Raw genomic sequence first — 22,360 nt, forward strand, 5'->3', positions numbered from 1 at the left:
TGCTCTTTCTGGCCCTAAGTTAGAGTCCTTGACTCAGTTCAGGTACAGCTTGACAATCTTCTCAGTCTGCTCCACTGCATGAGCAAGACATGCACAGAATGATCCTTTGCAGGTTTGCTGACATTTTTTTCAATCCTCCCATATGCTTTGGGCCACCATCCACCTTCAACCCTAGGAATTTCGCAATAACTTCTGTCTACCAAATCATCTCTTTACTGAGAGTAGTGTAAGGGTGGTACACACTCATAAGTACTCATCACTGCCTCCTAGGCCATTGCTCGGTAGGCCCTGGTCTAGGATATAAGCACCCTATAAAGCCTTTATGAAGTATCCGTAGTACTCAGAGCCCTCTCTTCCTGCCCTCTCCTCTATGCTAGCCCAGATGAACTCGTGCAACCTACCTTCAGAGACTCCATGACTCATATTAGCATTCAGATCCCAGGAAGGGAAAATAAAACAATCCTGAAGTGCAAGGTAAAAAGGATGGCAAGAAGCTGAAGGCTATATCTGGCTGGTAATAAGACAAGTTCAATTGTAGCAGGCTCCTGGAAACCTCATCAAGAACAATCCCTCACATGGTTTCAGAAAATATGCAACAGGAAATTACAGCCTGAAGGCACTGTGTTCACTAGCAATTCCCAACCAAGAAAGGGAGAGAGAAGACAAGACAAAATAATCGAATAAGACTCCTTGAGCTTTATATGCAAGCTCTGCACTTGCCAAGGGAAGTGGGCAAGCAGCCAAAAGGGACACGATATATCACTAATTATCAAATACAGGAGAGAAATAGCCTGCTTGCTTCAGCAAAAATTCATGTAAAGCTTTCTCTATACTTTCTAGTGTAGATGCTGTAACACTGGCAGCATTCAGTAAAAGCGTATTTTCCACAGTGTAACTCCGTCTGGAGTGAGGCATTTGGTAACGTACCTGTGATGGAAGGACAGGGGGAAAACCCCCTCCTATATTTCCTAAACTGCTATAGCTTTCGCATTGTCACTTCTAAGAGGAGACAGCCTGTGCACAAAGAATGCAAGGCACTGCAAACTCTTTGTTTCTTGGAAGAAACATATGGAATACATAGCTGTATGCAGTGATTTGCCACAGTCATGAGGCACACCGACCCTCTTAATACAAACCAGCAGTGTGCCCAGGTGGCCAAGGTGGCCAACAGCATTTGGCTTGTATCAGAAATAGTGTGGCCAGCTCGTCCCCCTGTGATTTATGATTCCGTGATTTTGTTGCTTAAGTTTTCTGGGTCTATCCAAGGCTTTTCATGACAGGGAAGTTTTCTAGGAAGTGTCAGGCTTTGCAGTGGTTGAGGTCCATCTGTGTTAGACAGTTCCTGTCCCTTGGCTGCGAAATAGTGTTCACTCCTGCTCTGTGCCTGCCCTGGAGTCCTTTCTTGATTTTGCAGTTGACCATACTGGTATTTTTTTCTCCTGTTGTTTGGGATTAAGGTATAAACCTTTCTAATCTATTTCCATTGTATGGCAAGTTCCTCATAGACGTTATATGATCCTTTTGACTTCACTGTAAAGAAAGAATATTTTGCAAACGGGCAAGTCACTTTCCTTCTACAGCAAAGAAACAAGGCTGCTCTTAAACCCAGCAAGTTGGTCGCAGTAGCATCCAGACTTCCTTGGCAAACAGTCTGTCATGATCAGCAGAACTAAGGAAGTGATTGTCCCGCTGTACTCGGCACTGGTGAGGCCACACCTCAAATACTGTTTGGGCCCCTCACTACAAGAAAGACACTGAGGTGCTGGAGCGAGGCCAAAGGGCAGCGAAGGTGGTGAAGGGTCTAGAGCACAAGTCTTATGAGGAGCGGCTGAGGGAACTGGGGTTGTTTAGCCTGGAGAAAAGGAGGCTGAGGGGAGACCTTATCGCTCTCTACAACTACCTGAAAGGGGGCTGTAGCGAGGTGGATGTTGGTCTCTTCTCCCAAGTAACAAATGATAGGATGAGATTTTCAGTCTAATTCTTGCAGCTAAAAAAAACCCCAGCCCAGCCTCTCTTTATTCCACTCGACGCTGTGATTCGTTTTAATATATTCAATAATCGAGCCGTGGGATTAAAAACATTAAAAACTACGCGTAGAGCTAAGGCCGAGGTGGCAGAGCCGGCGGGGCTCGGCAGCAGCAGGGGGTTCTCCCTCACGGCAGCAGCGCGGGGCTGTCCCTCACGGCGGCGGCGGGTCCGAGGCGACGGCGGGTGCCGCTGGCCGCAGCCGGCGGGAACCGCGGAGCGACGCTGCCCCCTGCCGGCCGCCCCCTGCCGCTCTCCGCCCCGGCGGCGCCGGGCAGCCTGCCCACGGCCGGGCTTCAAGGCAAAGGGCGGGGGAGGGAATTGTAAGCGGCCGTTCCTTCAAAAGGTTTTGGCAGGCAGTCATCAAAAAAGACAAATCACGTCTCTGACGAAACGTCGGGGGTGAAGCAGAAGTGGAGGAAAGACCCTGGTGGAAATCTGTCAGAGACCACCCCCCACACGGCAGCAGAGCGATGCCCCCTGCGCTCGTCTCTACCGGCATCTCTCCACACTCCAAGATGATGGAGCAGAAACGTGCTATTTCTTCTTCTTTTCCAGCACACACTGCGTTCTAGTGGAAGGTGTCCCTGCCCGTGGCAGAGGGTTGGAACTAGGTGATCTTTAAGGTCCATTCCAACCCAAACCATTTTACAAAAGGGTTGTCAAGCAGTGGAACAGGCTGCCCAGGGCAGTGGTGGAGTCACCATCCCTGGAGGTATTTAAAAGATGTGTAGATGTGGTGCTTAGGGACATGGTTTAGTGGTGGACTTGGTAGTGCCAGGTTAACGGTTGGACTTGATGATCTTAAAGGTCCTTTCCAACCAAAACAATTCTATGATTCTATTCTACGATTCTATGATTCATTAACCATATTGTACAGCTGTGCCTGCCTTAATGGAGAGAGGGGATATTTAATGCCTTGGCATTTATTGTTGTAAGCCTGTGATATCCTGCCCCTGGACTTTACAGGCCTCGCTGGGCCTTGCGACAGGACTATCAGGCGTGGGAGCAGCGACTGGGTTTCCCACGTGCTCCGTCACTCCCTGCAGCCACCCCTGCTGACCCGACACCAGAGAGTGAGGAAGAAAGGGGAAACTGAAGCCTAGAGAAAGCGCTGAAGGCAAAGGGGATATCTTCTCCTGGACTTCCCTCCTGACACATCAGCAAGCACCCCAGAGCTGATGGATAGGGCAGAAGCTGTGCTGAAAGGTCACAGCCTTTCGGGATATGAACACTAGCCTGGATTTTGATGACCTCTCAGCACAGCTTTGCCCAGGCGGGCTGCCCCCAACCATTGCAGATTAGCAGGCTCTGCATCCTGGCCGTGCTTTAATGTACTCTTGCCTTCCATAGACCTCTTTACCGCTTTTCCTAGGTTGCTGTTAAATAATGTCTCAGATTCTAGTCTGCATGTTGTCCACGCAATCCATGTCTGCTTTTTCTGTGCTATTTCTTTACAGTTCACCTGGTATATCTGAATGCCAACTGCATTTCATTGCATCGATGGCAAGATTCTTTCAGTCCTGTGTCTTGCTCAGCATCCTCCTAGACAGGAGAGACAGAGGAATTCATTTTTGAACAAAAGAAAAGAACTTAAAACTTCTTACCAGAGGATGTGGAGGACCCTGACAGCACTGCTCAAGAAAGTAAACCAGCTCAGAAGAGGAACCTTGTCAGGTAGATTTACAGTGGCTGCTAGCTCATGCAAGGGTAAACTCAGCTAGAAGACCCTACTCTCTGTGAAGGAGCAGAGGACTGTGAAGTGTATGGGGAGGGGTGCAGCAGAGAGAGGGTCGATGGGCCCCCAGACTGCTGTTTGGGGCATGTGGGCGTGCAGGAATGGCACTCCTCACGGGAGGGTGGCAGGGGCACCCACCATCCAAGCATGCCTCCAGTGAGGGGGAAGGGGGAGGCTAAACCCAGGCACTGCTGGAGACTCTCAAGCCCTCCTTGGCTTTCAGCATTTAATACATTTCACACAGGGCTTCCTTAGCAGCTTCAAGAAGCAGATTATTTTCTGGCTTGTGACGTGCTTTGGGCTGAGCATATAGGAAAGCCCAGGCCTAGTGCAACTCCTGTTCTGTTTTCGTGCCACAAGAAGAGAAATCTTCACCGACAGTCTGCTGTGCAGACCTTCAGGGAGCAGAAATTACCCATGATGTCACCCAGAGAGGCAAAGAGAGAGCTGAAAAGCACTAAAAATCAGTCCCACCATCTCCTTTTGCTATGGTTTGGGAAAGGTGATACAAGGATGCAACAGCTCAGTATGGAGCTGGACATGCAGATAGATTTTTGGTCTTTAGGTTGAGTGAAGGAGACAGAAATAATGATGTAATTTTCAAATGTAACTTTCGTACCATGTAATAACCAGAGCAGACTAATCTCTGACTTTTTCCTGCGTTCTCCCTAGAAATGCAGTTTTCTGAGATGTCTAGTTCCAGGTTCAACAAGGGAGGGAGGTGGCTTTGGCTCACTGGCTTGCTTTGTGCCATCTCAAGCCCCTTTTCCACACTGCTTGGGGTCAAACAGCCTCCAGCTGCCATCTTACACATAACCCTTCCCTCACAAAGCTTCTGGGAGAAAGAATACGTGGCGCTGGCATGTACTGCGACCACAAGGCCAGTGGCATTGGTGTTTGTAATCAAAAGACAGGGATGGTCTGTGGCTTTGTTCACATTACCATGTTCTGGGCTTTCTAATACAGATCAAAACAACTATCATATGCTGGGGCAAACGAAATGCCAGTGAGCACTTTGCCTTCTTAAAAGCTTTGTTTTCTTAAGCTTAAGATGACCAATACGTCATTGAAGTCATACCTGGCATTTTTACAGTCAGCTGCTTGGACATCATAGGAAGGTAAGAAAGCAGATGCTGAAAAGACAGCTCAAATTAGCATTAAAACCAGTCACATGGAAAAGTGCCTTTAAATACTGAATCAGAGAATAAAAAAAGGCTGTCAAAGTCAGAGATACCCACAAAAGCTAAAAACATTCTTAGGGCATGTGTGACTGGAAAAGCTTGCAGGTCAGCAGTCCACCAGTCTAACATGACTCCTCTGCAGTCCACCCAATCAAGTCAACCACTTTGCTGGATGCAAATCCACCTGAAAAATTAAAGCTAGAGACAAGTAGAGTGGCTAAGCTCCCAAGAAGCGAAGCATTTCCAAGTACAATTTGCAAGACTTCAGCCAAGTGCTCACATCTTTGTTGCCCATGGGCTTATTATTGTTCATGTGATGTGGCTTTCTGTCTGATCTGTGGCCTTCTAACAGCACTCCTACCACTGCTCAATGTCATCTTCCACTTTTTGGAGGAGGAATTGCCTGGGTTTTGTCCTTTTGGGAAGATAAAGGAGGGAAGTTGGCAAATTAAAATGCATTAATGCAGGCTTCCCTTTTTAGCACTTTTTTAAGACCAGTTCCAGTTCTTCCCTAAGTGTTTTGTTATTATTTAACCCAGAAGACTGCAAAGGAAGCCTCAGACCAGCTAGAATTCCTCCTGTTGCTGCTGTGAAATGACCTTAGAAACCACCGGTAGGCCTCTAAAGATAGGTATTTTTCTCTGGTATCAGAGCTGTCAGATCAGCCTTTTCTTTATTCGCAGGGCAAACGTGACTTCTACGCGTACCACCCTGCCCGAGGAAGCTCTTAAACACCTTGTTCTGCTCTAACATGACATGAGATAACCTTTCTTTGCCACCTCCCCATCTCTACAACTCTCCAAGATGCGGTGGGGAGTGGAGCAATACGCCTACACTGAGTCTTTTAATATAGATGGCTGGTAAGTCAAGTTTCAGTGTACACTTCCCAAAAATCATATGGCTTCTGGGTGAGTCACATCAGCAATGTTACCCTTCCCTTTGCATTTGGACTGCTATGTATGCCACCGTTTATTGTGCAGCCAGAGTTCATTTGCAGAAGGCATCAACATCGTGATCTTGGGTCACAAAGAACTAAATTGACAGGGGGTGTTTTAATTGTTACAATCATACTTACCCGCACAGATGCTCTGTGGAGTGCATGAAACATGCATTGGGTCTTTTTGAGCCGCTTTGTGCTTCTTCCATGTCTGATTATCTCTCACGCCCCCTCAAAATGCTCTATCTGAAAAGCTCTGGAAACTCACTTGCCACTATCATGTTAAATGAAGGTAACAACACGTTTTTTTGTTTTGTTTTGTTCTCTCTTTACCTACCTTTGCAGTTCTCTGACATTAAAATAAAACCTAGGTGGCAGCAGAGGAAAATTCTGATTTGACTCCCTCCACTAGAATACATACAGTTTTACACCAACCATTCAAAGAATTATAGGGCCAACAGCAGCAATGTCATTAGGAAAACCAGAGTATTTTAATACCATTAATTTATTTAACATCAGTTTTTACCTTCATGTCAGTTGCAGCAAGCCTATTTGTTTCAGAAAGTCCTGTTTTCATTCTCAGGGATGATAATGTGCTGCACATAAAGCCTATTTGGAGGTGCAACATTTGTCAGCTGAGGGTTGAAGAGGGGAAGGCCCCAAGACTGCAGTTCCTGAAACACACACGTCTGAGTGGGAGCGGAGTGGGTATTCTTTACTGAGAGCATGTCAACTGAGAGAGGGAGCAGCAGAAATGAAACGAGATACAAAGCAGGAGTTCAATGGAGAAAGAGGTACGCCTCTTCAGCTTCGGATTCAAGTGTTAGCTCAGTCTTTGTACAAAGGGCACGATTTATTGTTTCTTAGAAGGTCTCTCTTTCCTGGACTAGAATACTTGCTGCTTTTTTTGCTCCATGTTGCAAAAGTAATCATGTCGTATGTTAATGTCCTGGAAATAAAATTTGAAGATCATTCAATAAAGGTAACAGCAAAAGCTTGAGTAATTCATATTCAAAAATATTTAATTTTCATAAGTTCATTATGTGTTAAATTCTTGGTTACAGCAAAAATATTGTAACATACAGCATCACAGTGACATATAATCACGCCGTAACAGTGCAGTTTATTACAACTGTGTAAACAAAAATAAGTATTTCTGTAATGGCACTCTTCATGAACCAAATTCTGGCATACAGAATCTCACCAGAAGTCAAAAAAAACATTTACAAAGAAAAGAAAACCCCAAATTGAAGCACAGTATACGAACCTGACCAAAATGGACCAATCCACGTTTCATAAGAGAAAAAAAGGTGTCCTCAGAATTTTTGCTTGCTTGCTTTTAAGGAAAGTCAATCTGAATTTTTTCAAGGCATCAACCCAGTACATGAAATGTTTTTACTATTATTGAATGATATGAACAAAGAGTAAACATCTCTTAATCATGACCATGTGAATACCTTCCACTGTGACATTATTAAAGGAGACAAGAGATGATTTGGGAATGTTATTGTCTGTATAACATGACACCTACGGAAGAGATTCCCTAGGAAATAAAAATAAGTTATTGAGAAATAAAATCCAATGTGCTCCATCAGAGAAACTTTCTTTGTGCATAAGTATCTAAGAGAAAAGGCAGTATCTTGCTTTCCTGTAACAGACGTAGACAATTTGATTATAAGACAATGTACCTACTGTAAACTGTAAAATGGGGGTTCAACTTGAAATATACTCATCACAAATAGATTTTAAATATTAGCACCTAAAACGTAACGCTAGGATTTAAAAATTTTTAGTAGCTTCCAGGTCATGCATTAGTTATAGCTTGCTTGACAGATACAATTTTGCCAGCAACATTTTAGTGTTCCGTGAGATCCTCTTAATAAAAACATACAGGTCTGAATGCCACTACATTTTACACATGTACCTTTTATACGGGAAGTTTTGCATATGTTCCATCTGCAGAGAGTAGGCCCCACAGTAGCAGGAGGTATAGGTAGAGCAAAGAAGTTACAGTTATTAAAAAATACTGGAAAACTGGGAATACATGATATAATTACAAGCTGGTATCTTCAGTTCACAGGAAGCTATAAGTTTGCTTGTTTAAAAAGAGACATCCAACATGTGCTTAATCACATGCTGACACAGAGTTCATGCAAACTATTAAAAAAAAAAAACTTATAAATTTTACCATTCAGAAATGCTGCATATACTTCATCCTCAAATAAACTGAAGCCCCCTCAGAAATAAGAGGGACCTAATGTGCAGATCGACTTAAGCAACATGTAATTGCTTCCTCTGTAATGAGAAGTGAACAGCAGTATCAAACAGGAAATTTACTTGAATCATACTTCATTTCAAACACTGTTAAGTCCAAATCCAGGTTCACTTGTCATTAAGCAATAAAACTACCTTTAAAAAAAAAAAAGTTATTTTCTTGGAGGAAGGACATTTTCTTCATAATAGCCTGGATTTACTACATTTCCCGCTGGATCATATCTAGCCACCACAAATGTTGAGCCATCACTAGCAGATGCTTTTCCGACTCCCATCTTTTTTGTGCTCTTCCACACCATTGCTGTGAAGTGACCTGAAGAAAGAGAGACAAACATATGCATTCATTATAGGTACTAAATCTATAACATTCCTTTTAACACGTGAGGGGTGAGGGGAAGAAAGAATACAAAACTGTTTCTTTCTCTAACAGGAGAACAAGCTAAGCAACACAAAAAGAAAAGTACATCTATCATTTTGCCTTGAAAAAGCCTGATCTGATCTGGTTCCACACCACTATTCCCATTTCCATGTCCTATATCCAGATAAGAATACCCAGTAAGAGAATAATGAAAGAAGTAGTTTGATGAGTATCTGATAAAAAAATTCCACAAAGAAATCATGGTCTTCACTCCCTGCAATGTGAATAGCAGTTCTGATACTGACGATTATTCATTTGCTTTGACCATCTCATACTCCCCCATGTGTCTGAATGTGCAAGTATTCAACATAACACTGTTTTGGGGGCTTCTTCTGCCTAAGCTCTAACAGTCACCCCTGCATTGTGCTGCTCTGTCATTTGTACCCTCTATGCACAGACAGACCCCATGGGAGAAAAACATGATTTTCTTCATCTGAAACAAGCTTGGGTATATCTCTTGTTTGAGCATTATTCAAAGAACAATGTTCTTATGTTCACTCAACAATGGATTGTCAATATGCAGTCAACGGCCTGTGGCTGATCTCCAAATTATATCTGAAGTTATCTCTGTGATTGGACTGATAAAACTTGGTAGAAGACATGTCAATGTAAAAAACAGCACAGTACATTTATGATTCCGATTTAGTACTTTCTACAAATAATTTCCCTTAAAAATAAGTTGCCTTTTAAAAACTTTGGAGTCAGAAGAAAAATATGATATTAAAAAAACCCACAAATTTTGCTAAGTTCCTCATTTCTCAGTTTCCTCTTACCCTTTTGCGAGATTCTAACATAAACCTGACGAAATTCAAGGGGTTTTTTCCCTCTAATTTTTTTCCTAAGAAATAAAGGTAGTTTTTTGAAAAATAACGAAACAACCCGGCTAGACAATTTCTTAAAATAAAAGCTGTGTTGCTGAAGAAACAGTGCCCCGTCTGAACTTACCTGTCCCAGAAGAAAACCCTGGGTTTTGAAAGCTGTAATTTTTTATTTCACTGTACCATCTGTCAGCCACATCCTTTCCTGAAAGACAAAAGAAATCTGCTGTGGAATCATGACATAAACACAGAAGCGTAGCTTATAGCCTGGCCATTAAGATCTCCTGTTAATAGCTAAGAAGAACTTCTAGAAACATGGAGAAACAGTCTTTTTACTGAGAAGAGTTTTTGAAATGTAGGTAACATGTTAGTACATGTAACTTACCAAATATTTATTGTTTTGCAATAGCTGTTGCTACTCAGTTACTAATCAGTCCCATGCTTTTTGTTAAGCCTCTCATGCCATCAATGCCATCAATGACTTGAGTTCTGCTCAACACAAACACAGTCCATCAGTTCCTCCACTGGAGTGCCAGGCACTGCGTGGCCAGTACGGCCTGGCTCAAAGCCTGGGCAGGTAACCCACAAAACAGTTGTAGAACCAGGTAGAGCTCATCCCGTTCAGTGAAGATCTCTGCAGCAAGGTGCTCGTCTAGTAGGACAGAGCCGATGAAAAGCACTATACTATCACCAATAGATCAGGAAACAGGACTACCCACCAATTCTCACCTGTGGTTAAAACTTTATAACATTGAAGTCAGAAAAAACTTTGGACAGGGGAGGTCTGTGTGGCACAGCATTTGGATCGAGTTGGGGCAGAAGTCCCTTTAGTCTTACAAGAAATCATCTAGCAATTTAACACATGGAGTTTACATTTTTTTCTGCATAACTTTCAGCCTGGAAGGTAGTGAAGACACACCTCCCTCACCTTGGATGAGTGCTCCTGTCATTAGGCTTCTACATACAGCTTTCAGCAGCTCCTCCCTCTTGGAACACATTTGGAAAGACTTAAGTGAGCCTTGCCAGATTTTCTGAGCAAAAGGCCACAGGGACTTTTTCTACAGGGAAGCCTCCCAGCTGTGGATGCAGGTGTATGAAGATATCCCCTTACAGATCCAAGCAAATCAAAGAAAAATGACACTTCTGACATCCTCTAGTTTTCCATGTTCTCATCAGCATTTAATACTTCAAATTTCTGAGTGCATTTATTTTTAGTGGTTCTTACTTTGCACTTGAGCCATTGTGGATGCCCACTTTGAGGCATTCTAACTCAGGGTACTACAGTCAGACATCTCAAATAAACATGCCAAGGAGCTGCTGCTATGTGGAAGTCCTCATGTCCAGCACATTCATCAAAGTCTCTCACTGACCACAGCTGTATAAGGGTTAGGACTATGGCCAGTGATGTAGCATTACATGCCTGTGGGTCTCTAAGGTTGCCAAAGAAATAATCCTTCCTTGTTTTCTGTTGAACAGTGAAGGAACCTGATAGAAAGGAGGAGATTCTGATAATCTGCAATGGATCTGGTGGAACAGTCAGCACAGAGGGCAGGAGTTCAGACCAGAACTTGCACATGCTACGTACTCAAAAGTCAAATGTTACTTCTTTTCCATTACTGGTTGTTAGGAAATTCTTGTGTCAAATATTGTGGGGGAAAAGGGGGCAGGTTTTTGCCCAAGCTACATCAATAATGAAATTTCTGCTTAGCATTCCAGGAAGTATAACGCAAGGTCCGTTGATTTCACAGCAAGCTGCCAACGCTGTTAAGCCTACCATCATGAAGAACACTGGTCCCTGATGGACTGTTGGCTGCAGAACAGCAATGACTCATGTTTTGCTATTTTGCAGCAAAAAGTCTTAAACTTGCACTGTTCTAGAAGTCAGACACTGAGCTGTTAACTCCTTGAAACTTCAGTTGCTTTATGAGTGCAGCCTGCTAAAAGGATGCTGGTGTTAGCCTGGCAAACTGGCTGTCAGAGCTGTCACTGAAAAGAAAATATTGAATGAAATGTCATCTCTTGAGAGGTTTGTGAACTGAAAGTACTATGAACTTATCTATGCCACATTGCTTGTTAGGAATGGTGCTCTCTTAGTAGAGTCAATTTACATTTTCTAGGTAAAAAGGTAGCAAAACCTCTCTTGCTTCCCAAAGTAAAAGTTTCAGGAATAACAAAAGGTTCCTTCTTTCCCTGCTCTCCCTGCACCAAACAACAAACCCTGTAGACCTGTTTTATGGCTGAAGTCTGTAATGCAAATAAAATATCTGTTCATTTGTTACTCACACTAAAGCTAAAATGAAGACTGAAAAACATGCAAAGAGCAATCTTTATGCAATTCAAGGGGAAAAGAAAAAGCACATAGTAAAAAAAAAAAAACCACAACCCAACATATCATCCTGTCCCACCCTAGACTTCAAAGCTATGAAGGATTTAGATGTGTTTGTGGCAAGCTGGGTGAAACAGAAGTACAGAATGCGACTGCAGACATGTCAGATCTTATGAAGCACATGTATTTTGTGTGCTTAAGTGACTATACTATGTAAGTAGTACTTTTACAGATGTAGGACTGCATTCCCACTGCTACCAGCACTTCATTCCCTCCATTAACATATCAGTGTGACATAGCATAAAGAGCAGTTCGAGAGAAAGTCATCCCCACTCTGCTCTCTGTAGCTCTAAGAAGTGTACTTAGGCTCCACGTGACAAGAACTTAAAACCTCCATAATGGAAATGTTGCAAGACACATGGAAGTTTTGACAAACACAGTATCTCTTCATAATTTTTTTTAACTTAAAGATGACCATCATGTGAAAATTTCGTAACATTTTAATTCAAGGGAGATGGCAATGGCATCAAGTAAGAATACCTCAACCCTGTACATGAAAGACAACGGGCATAGTTGGGTAGCACAACCTATGATGTGTTAATTCCCATCCTTCAGGAATGAAAGCTTGCAACTTATTGCATCCAGGCAGTGAAAGCCTAGAAGATGATAGCTACACTCCATTTATTCATGTGCAGGATCAGGTTATCATTATATGGCACTGCTGTTATCCTCATTGAATTAAGAGTCATTGCATCATAGGCTGTGAGAAATGAAAGACTGGCTTGTTCCTGGCAAAAGAGAAGGTGACCAAAGGACTAGGCAACTTCAGACTCTCTCTTGAAATCATGTTAAAGTGTCCTGGAAGTGAAGGGAATTAATTGCATCTGTCACATGCTGCAGGAGATGAGGGGGTTCCTATGTGGAACTTATTCGAGGAGACAGGTAGGCACCCAGTGATTAAACATGCTCTCTTTCCTCTGAAATACTTTTCTTCTAATTCTTTGCCCCTTGGGGAGCAGTAAACAATGCAGTGGTCGGACACAAGCCAAACCAGTGTTGAAAGTGACAGCTGATACACAGGGGGCTAAGGGAAAATTCTGTTTTGAGCCCAGTGAGCCCTGGGCTTCCCAAGACCCACAGAAAATGACCCAAGACAGAACAGCAGAGGGGTCAGCAGAGCACTGAGCCTGCCTGCTTTAGCAGCAACTTGCATGCTCAGACTTGCTGGTTCAGAGAACTGACCACAGTATTTCCATTTCAAATTATTACAGAATAAGTGATGCAGTTATGTTTAGTGTCCATTTCCCTTGCATTTGAATGTTTTCATTGAAAACAGTTCCCACTCCCCCCCAAAGTCCCCCCAAAACTGGAGTTGGTTATTGTTCAAAATGCAGTTCAATCAGAAGGAGAAAAAAGAAATCTCACTCCCACCCCTCATTTCCAATTACAGCAGAAATGATTGAAGTTTACTTTTATCAAAAAGCATGCCGATCTGTCCTACAGTCAGCGCTGCAGCTTCTCTTCTGTTGCTCCCCTTGCAGAACCAATTAGTAGATTGCTGCTTTTTTAAAATATCCTTCCTGTTCGCACTGCTGTAAACCACATTCACAGTTTCAACATTTTCTCTATGGAAACATAGTTTGACTCCACCCTTCTCCTAGGGATAGCTAACTGATGACCTGCTTGGTTGGACTTACTAGATATTCATTTCGGAACAGGCTGAATCTTGCTCTAATCGGTTTCATCAGTACCATGACTCTCTGGACACATCTACATCGTATAAAAACTTGTTAAAACAATTCTTGAAGTAGTATCCAAGTAGAGTTCTGCACAAGACTAGGTCCAGAATCAGCATAGTGATTTGATTTGATTTTATTTACCCAAGCTATGAGCTAGTAACATGGCCACACTGACTGTGCCTCAAGCTGCCTCATGTGGTCAGAGGATTGACCATACGATGTCAGTCCGTACACAGGACTAACAATCCTGGTGTAAAGTTCTTCTGCTGATAACACTCTCTGAAGGGTACAGAGATAAAAAGGGGCCACTGCATCAAACAGGTGCCAGTACTCTCACCTGGCCATGCCCTGCATCTCATCAGTTATCCTATTATCTCATTAAATTTCATTTCTAACTATTCTCCTGGGTGAGGAGCTCTGTTCTGTGTGGATGGGGGGCAGAGGGGGTACGGGTCTGAGTGTCAACGACTGATATCAGACTAAGGGTTGCAGGGACCTGTGTGTCTGTGGTGCCAGCACCTGGAGCACGGGTGTGGGTGCGAGTGTGTGAGCACTAGCAAAGCACAAGCTGGACTAGCTGGCGAGCAGGTGAAGTGGTCTGGGAGGAGTCGCTACAGAAGTGTATGGCCACCGCAGGGACAAGGGGCGTCCTGGCCAATGGCCAGGGAGCTGCACGTGCGTGTGTGTGAGACGCGCTGTACCAGCAACTGGAGTGGAAATGCAGCCTCAGGGGTTTGTATGTCCAGGTGCCAGCAGCTGGGGAGACTGGGATGCAGGGGCAGCTACTGGGCAGAGTGAATGTCTGAGCCCAGCTGCTGCAGGGATCCACACTGGAATTTTACTTCCATTACTGAAATACCTGTATTAGATATACTATGTTATAAAAATATACATTTTTATATATGAATACATTACTGGAAAAAATATTTTATATGTATATATTATATTATTTTATTTATATACATTGCAATAACAGACTTCATGATGATCAGCCAGAAAGGGGAACAGGATGAGGCCACTGGTACTGTTTATGTGAATGCTAACTGCATCTGTCTGTGCTGATCTGCGTGGTCACCTGCACATATACACATGTACATGCTGTGTATGTGTGCTTGTGTGTGCAAGCCTGGTAATACACTCTCAGCCTCACTACAGGGGGCACAAAGCTGTGGCAGTCCTACTACTGTATTCGGCTCCCCCTAACATTTAATTTCTCTGGGCCCGGCTTTACTGTTTCTCCTCATACTAGAGAATCCTTAAATCTTCAAGCAATCCCACTGAGTAAGTTGCTAAAAACATTCTAATAAAATCACACAGGACATATTTCTGTGCAAGGATGGGCAGCACCATAACGATCTACTTAAAAACTAGGTACCCCAAACCTCAGAATTTTCCTCAAATGTTTTTCTAGCTTTTAGTATCACAACCTTCCTTCCACCAGCCTAAGGGGAAAGAATGTAGAGGCAGATTTAAATTTGCCTCAGAAATAAAAGATGTACCTAGACTGAAGTCATACTAATGGTTTTAGGAAGTAATCCTCTACTTCCAGCGTTCCTCATGCAGGTCCTTATTTTATTTTACTTTATTTTATTTAACAGTACTGTATAAGCCTGGTGTTGGACACCAAGAGATGCATCGAGGCAGGCTCTCAGTCAGAGCACACTTCTCCAGGGCAGAGGGTGTCTGTGCCACTCTGCCCATCAGTCCTGATCTGCAGGCAGACCCAGGTTCCTCCCATAACAGATTTGGGTGATAACATACAGCGAACTTCTAGTATGATCTCTCTAGAGTTCATAAGCTGCAGGGTTTTCACAGGCACCATGGCACGTTCTTCATGACCACACCAGCCGTCCCAACCAGAATTTAGTCATCCAGTGCTCGCTGTCAGCCTCCTGACACATGAGAAATGAGATGAGGCATCCTGAGAAGCCTGACATACTACAGCTGCCAAGGCAAGCTGCGGTCTCTCGCATTAGTGGCAGATGACAGCTCACTTATTTGAACACAGACAAAGAGAAGTCTGCCACAGAGCAGTTCTTGCAGGACTGGAGGGAGGAAACAGCTGACAACTATTTCTTGGATTACAGGGATAAACATATTTCCAGTGACAGCATTAGGCTATATAACTCTCAAATCCTGAATACAATTCAAGGTATTCTTGAACCAGGAGAGGGGTCAAACTAGAAGGCTCCTATACTTGAAAGCTTAAATCTCTGAAGCAAGAAATATATCTTCTGGCATTATTACAGAACTCAGTAAGAGAAAAATAAACAGCAGCACCACTTTTTTTCAGACATAATACAGTGTATGCTGGAGGTTTATTGAGTTCTGCTTTATCTGGGAAAGAAACCGGAAGACACTGCCTGCCTTTCTTAAGCCCTTAAATGGATGCCCTAATACAAATTTCAGCCTCATTGAGCAGGATACAAATTAACTATCCAAAGGGAACTATATGAGAAAAAGGAAGAATGAACCAGTTCCACAGAGATGAAGACTAAGCCCAGATGAGAGAACAACTTTCTTTGAAGAACTAGTTTTCTCATTCTGGCACTTTGAATGATCCTGCTACATAGGAAATGTAGAAGTGTTTTCCAGAACAAAAGAGGGTGTAGCTTAATTTTCTCAGCAAGAGGTTCAATCCTGTGGATAAAAAAATAGCAACAAAGTTGCTCAAATCTGGCAAGCTATGTATGGAAACAGTGCATTGAAGACAACAAATGGGATCCAGAAAAAGACAGGCATTCGTGTTTTGTTTCCAGCTCTCTAAATGGGAATTCTGTGACTTCAACCTCTGGAGAAGGAGCACAGGCCATTAACATAAAAGAGAAGGAAGAAGTAAGCTCAGTCAGTGAGTCATAGCCCCTACGCAAACTTTGCCGTACATCTGTGTTTTCCCATGCTGCTCTGAACCCTTGCCTCAGACTCTTGCAATGGACAGAATGCCAAATATGAGTAGATCAAATTGTATTTTTCCACCCTGGGTTTCTTTTTCAACATAAAGAAGTACCCATTAGGGAGTAGAGTTGGCACTTGCAGAAGAATCGAGCAGTGTCCCTGAGTCTAAAAGTCACTTACTAAAATTTCCAGGTCCTTCAAACAGGACCTCCAGCCTGCAGAAATGAGCTTCTATCTCCCCGAGACTGTGCTGGAAATTCCAGGGGTAGATGGGAATAAAGCATCCAAGTGGTCACTTTTAATACATCCCACCTGCTCTCTCCTCAGGCTAAGGCATGAGCCCTGCCTGCTGGAGGAGGCAGGAGGGAGAGCTGCTGAACATTGCTCCGACTGAGGGCTCACCGCAGGCTGTCAGCCTGGCCAAAATTCAGCTCCTCGGGCATCCAAACCAAAGGCTGCCAGTTACGTGTTACATTTACGATCAGAAAATATATGGGGTATTTTTGTCTTAAAAAGTGAAGGCATGGAAAAGGGCTCAAAGCCCTGTTTGCTGACAGAGCAGAAGAGAGTAGACGTCTAACACATTAGCCTCTGGCACTTTGGTGTCTGCTCCCCCTGTTTTTGCCCCCACAAACAGGAACTGCTGTGTAGCATGCAACGGCCATTTTTCCACCTTCCTCACCACAGCTGGCCTGTGGTCAGCCCTTTCTTGGGCTCAGGCAAGCTAAGGATAAAGGTGAAGTACAGGGCATTGATGGCTTCCTTCTCTCCTATGGACACACAAGTAGCACTCAAGACAGCTCTACAGCTGGCACATATGGAGCAGCCTAGCTGCCAAGTCCTACCTCCAAAGGGACGTAGCACACTACTACAGTCCCTTATCCCCTCTGTGCCTGCATGTGCTTCCTGCTCTCAGTACACGTAGGTGACTGCAAACCACCATCCTGTCCCCGTGGAGCCTGGGCTGGGCTGGGCTGGGCTTGGCTGGACCGTGGTGGACGCATTTTCGAAGCAGAGGAAATGCCAGTACTCTTGCAACCAGACGCTCTGAGCCCAAAGTACACAAGACAAGTCATTTATCCAGTGTCTGGATAAATGACAAGAGAAGAAAGCTTACCTGGTTGGTCATAGGATGCCCATGCTAGGTTTTCTCCACATCTTCCATTAGCAGACTCGGAGCTGTGTTTGAGGACCCTTGTGGTAGCCAGTTCTTCTGCATACCTAGCAAAGGAATCCACACATAGAGTCACAGACCATAGCCACGGTGAGCAGAGAGGAGGAGGAGGAGCAGGAGGAAGAGGAGGAGATGCAAGTAAGGAATTTTGCTGGAAGATGATGGTTTAAGCCGAGTTACTCAGCTGGAAAGCCCTGAAGACAGGGATGTTTTAAGCTTACATAGATCTAGGAGTTAGGCAAAGGGAAGGGCTAGAGGCGATTTTCCATGTGTTTCATGAGCATCTGTGTCACTGAAGGACCTAGAAGAAATCAAAGGGCAGATCTCCCCCCACTATGTTCTGCCCAGCACCTGGAAATCCACTGGGCATCCTTAGCTGCAGCTGCTGGTGGAAAGGGAAGTGCCTGCAGCAATTGCTACAGGTGTCACCTGACACTTCTAGGCCCCTCATGGGAGTAACTAACTTAAATGTTCTCAATGAGATGGAAAAAAGACTGAAGTGGGGATTCAGTTAAAGCAAATGTAAAAAACCTACATTTACAAACATGAAAAAAGCCAAATGCAAAACAAGAGCAATGTGCCAGGCAACGGTACACAGGAGAAGGGGACTACATAGAGAATCTGAGGTAACAACTGTGTATAACAACAAAGGGATAAGCAGCACTGTTTCTATAGAAGTTGACATGTGTGAGAGCATGGGATGTATTTTATTGTCTTACAACAATACGGTTAAGAAGAACATCATGTGTAAAACAATTATTCTCATTATTCACCATTGGAGAGGCTTCAGTACAGAGACAGTGAAATTGGAAAGACTAGTTGTTATTTCTCATGGCACAAGAAATACGAGGCAACACACAAAATCATCAGGTCATAGATTTAAAAGTCAAGTAAGACAAAGCACTTTTTCCACACTGTGCAGCAGTGTAGCAGCAGAAGTCATCACCACAGGACGATGGAGACACCAAAGTGCATGTGGGTTTGAGATAGACAAAGAGATAGACAAATTTACAGTGTGTGTGGGGAATCTTCAGGAGTTATTAAACAACAGCAACAAAAAAAGGAAGATACAACCTACTGCTTAGGAAAAACATAATGTCCAGGAAAAAGCTGTAATTTCCAGGAGAAGATAATGGGGGAAGGATCACCACATTTGTTTTGTCCTGCTACTCCTTCCCTAATCATGAATTACTGGCATCTGCCAGACAGGAAATTTGTCCAGCTGAACATTTTGGCCCAAGCTAGTACTTCAGTCATGAGGTTTTCATTTCCTTCTGTCCTACTCCTCTCAAAAAAAAAAAAAAAAGAAGGCATTTAATTACCTCCATTAATTTAGAAATCCCCAAAACTTGACAGTTGTCAGTCTGCTAGATCCTGAACTAGAGGATCTGTAGATGCTCCTTCATGCCAATATCACTACAATCCTGTAATTTTTCTCTTCAAGGATTACCCCATCCCAAGCAAGAGACAAGACTGGAACAAAGTACACATTGCACATGGATAAAGTTGCCAAGGATTTGAGACAAAGGGTGTTTAATTCGCTCTAGCTCAGGCAGTTGAAAGCATGAGATTTGCAACTGAGATCATCACCCTATGCTTCCTTACGGTCAGAGATAAACAGACACCTGCTGAGGGTGACTCATCTCATGCTCAAGCAGGGATCCAATAGTCAGTTCATCTAACCTGTTGCAATTATTGGAACTGAAAATAGTAGGAAACAGACCATTTTCAACACAGACAGAGAAGCATGAAGAAGTACCCAGAGATACTGTGATACACCAGAAATATACCAACAAAAATATCAGATATACCTAAAGAAAAGGTGAAGTTCTTCTTTGAATTTAAGATTATGCAACATCTGTCTTGACAAGTAAGAGATTTCTTATATTTCATGTCTTCCATTCAGATCAAACCATTTCTCGTTCTTGCTAGCAACCAGTTTCACGAGTCTCTGAACATGTGTTTTTTAATTCACAGAACCACAGAATCAATCAGGTTGGAAGAGACCTCAGGGATCATCGAGTCCAACCATTGCCCTGACACACCCTGTCAACTAGACCATGGCACTAAGTGCCATGTCCAGTCTTTTCTTAAATACATCCAGAGATGGTGACTCCACCACCTCCCTGGGCAGCCCATTCCAATGTCTAATAACCCTTTCTGTAAAGAAATTCTTCCTAATGTCCAACCTGAACCTCCCCTGGCAAAGCTTGAGGCTGTGTCCTCTTGTCCTATCGCTAGTTGCCCAGGAGAAGAGGCCGACTCCCACTTCACTACAACCTCCCTTCTTACAAGTTAAGTTACAGACCGCAACCAAAGGTTTCCTATTGTTATTCATCACAGTGGGGAAAGTCAGCTGAGATCAGAGAGGACTGTGAGGAATTCCAGAAGGACCTAAAAATACCCAGCAATGTCAACAGCACACTTAGAGATAAATGTGGAGCAATGCATATTTGACAGAATAATCTGAACTATTCATGCAAGTTGACTTGTTCAAACCAACTGTAGCACTTTGGAGACACAACAAGTGTTATTGACAAGTCAATGAAATTTCTTCCTCATTGTGAGCCATCATGTAAAACAGAAAAAAAAACGCCCTTTGAAGAACAGAAGGAAAACCCCAGCAGATTACAAAGGCATGTGAATGAGTCACTGGCTTTCCATCTCTTAGAAATGCTGTATCCAGTTATCATGGTGTCTTGAGAAAAAAAACAATGTGAAAAAATAAAGACAGAATCAGATTTTGCTTGCTGCCAGAGGGCATGTCCACATGCCACGTACATGGTGTGTTGTACAGCACAACACCTGGCAGAGATCTCTGGTCTAGGAGTGTGGGAGCTGGTGCATCTCTGTGACAGTGCAGCACCACGCTGGGACAGTAAATCAGGTTCTCAAAAGGCTACAGCCTCTCTGGCTCCCAGCCAGCCGGCACGGAGAAATCTGCATGGTTATGGTAGAAAGATCTCATGTCACATTTGAAAGATCAAACTGGCCACTATTTAGCTATTATGGAAAAACATTTATATTCTGAATAGTTTAATCAGCATTTACTCCTTCAGGTATCTCCTTTGCACTGTGAGGATGAGCCTGAAAAAATTGAAGATTTTCAAATCTACTTTGAAAAAGGTTGCTGTAAAGGGAAAGGAAATAATCTGGTTGCTGTGTCTACAGCAAAGAGGACAAGCAGTATTGGACTCAAATTTCTGTACAGAAGACTTAAGTCAGACAGCAGGAAGATGGATACAGTGTATGTTAGACTGACATGAAGTTGTGCCGTCTTCAGCACTAGAGAAGAGGTAAGATGTGTCTCTCCTGACAGATGAGAGAATAACATACACTGATTTTGCTTTTGGAGCAGGGAGATAGACAATTTGATCTGAAATTACTTCCTTTAGATTCCATTGATCTTAGACCAGTCATCACTTCCTTCCATGAAAAAGTTCTTTTCTCACTATTTCAGCATCAGTGGGTATTCTCCTGCAGATGACAATCCATCATCTAACAGAGGTGGTGGTGAAACATGTTTTAGGCAACTACCCTCTGCAGAGGAGACATACCAGTGTAGACAGATGTAGCCCACAACTGGGAAAGGGTGCAAGAAAGATTTATACAGTTGTGACCACAGAAGTGTCCATGTGACCAGCTGGTGCTATGTGAGGGAGAAAGAAGGGATGAAAAGGGATGGGTAGGGAGACAGAAAGAGTAGAGTCCCTCACTTTCCACCCAGTAAGTCTTCATTGAATATCAGCACGTCAAAAGGCAAATATTTTTTTTGCAGTATTCACAGTCAAACATAATGATAAAAGTGTCAGAAATCTCATTAGAGAAAAGAAAGGACTGAACTCACTGTTGGGCTCCTCTGTTTAACTTCTTGCAGAGTTTTAATGGGGGGACTCCGTGTTTCTTCCTGTAGTCATTGTGTGCTTTCAAGACTTCTTCAGCAAATTGTTTGGAAGCTGAAATCACATCAAAAAAATTGGAAAGGTCTGTCAAATACAGACATTAGTGAAGACAGAAAAGTATACCCTGTAGCTAAGACACCGGTGCAGGTTGGACTGAAGAACAGAAGAATACCACCCTCATTACCTGGGAGTAGGATGAAATGAACTGTTAATGCCTTCCATCCAGGAACTGATTCTAAGAGACTCTCCCATTGGGATGGTACAGACTCACTAAAGGTTGAAAAAAAAATGTGAACCTTTTTCCTTTCCTGAATAGCAAAGTGATTTAAGGTTAGTTTGACTGACTTTCATTTTAAGATTTCAGTGCACTGCATCATCATTGCAAAGAAGTCTCAGAGTAAGCGACAAATAGGTCCCTTGAGGAGATGGACTAAAAATGCAAATTATTGTCACTGCATGCAAGAATTTTCTGTACTACTCAAGACACCACCTAAAGAAAATGGAGGTACTAAAATGTGTAGAACTATGCAAATACTTTGAAACACGCATCATTCTTTTTATTCACTATATAGTACAAATTCATAGAAATCTCAAAATGCACCTTTATTTGGCTCAAGACAAATAATTGTTCACAAACAGCAAGTGGCAAGGAAAGAAACGACTGCTGGGGATGATTTTTTTCCCCTGTGCTAGAGTGCATTTGGTAAATATCTGAATTCCAAAGCTACTGCAAAGCTTTGGAAAAGCTCCTGTTTGTACCCTGATAAACTTGGGACTTTCAGCAGCACAAGGCAGAGGACAAGTGACAAGTCACAGTGCAATTCACCTTGATGGCAATTTCATGTTACCTCCTTTTACAACTTTGATGATTTTTTTTCCCCAAGATTCAGAGAAAAAAAATCTTCCCTGGCACTGGTCACCCTGTGGAATCTG

General features: G+C 43.2%; 1 protein-coding gene across 5 annotated transcripts in view; it reads right to left on the minus strand.

Annotated features, from left to right (window-relative positions):
- Positions 1 to 6,388: 6,388 nt before the first annotated feature.
- The window catches only part of GLIPR2 (GLI pathogenesis related 2), a 29,645-nt gene continuing 13,673 nt past the window's right edge, over positions 6,389 to 22,360 (minus strand). The window contains exons 2-6 of one of the 5 annotated variants that reach the window (XR_011047842.1): positions 21,373 to 21,481; positions 17,469 to 17,572; positions 9,519 to 9,596; positions 7,806 to 8,468; positions 6,389 to 6,830 (exon numbers count right to left, since the gene is read on the minus strand). Coding sequence is in view for 3 of the 5 variants with exons in the window: in XM_068396707.1 (XP_068252808.1) it covers positions 8,308 to 8,468; positions 9,519 to 9,596; positions 17,469 to 17,572; positions 21,373 to 21,481 (452 nt within the window). In the remaining 2 variants the exon portion in view is untranslated. The other 4 variants (XR_011047841.1, XM_068396707.1, XM_068396706.1 and 1 more) reach the window with 4 other exon arrangements.

Source organism: Nyctibius grandis, chromosome 3 (genome assembly GCF_013368605.1).
Source record: "Nyctibius grandis isolate bNycGra1 chromosome 3, bNycGra1.pri, whole genome shotgun sequence".
NCBI classification, from domain to species: domain Eukaryota; kingdom Metazoa; phylum Chordata; class Aves; order Nyctibiiformes; family Nyctibiidae; genus Nyctibius; species Nyctibius grandis.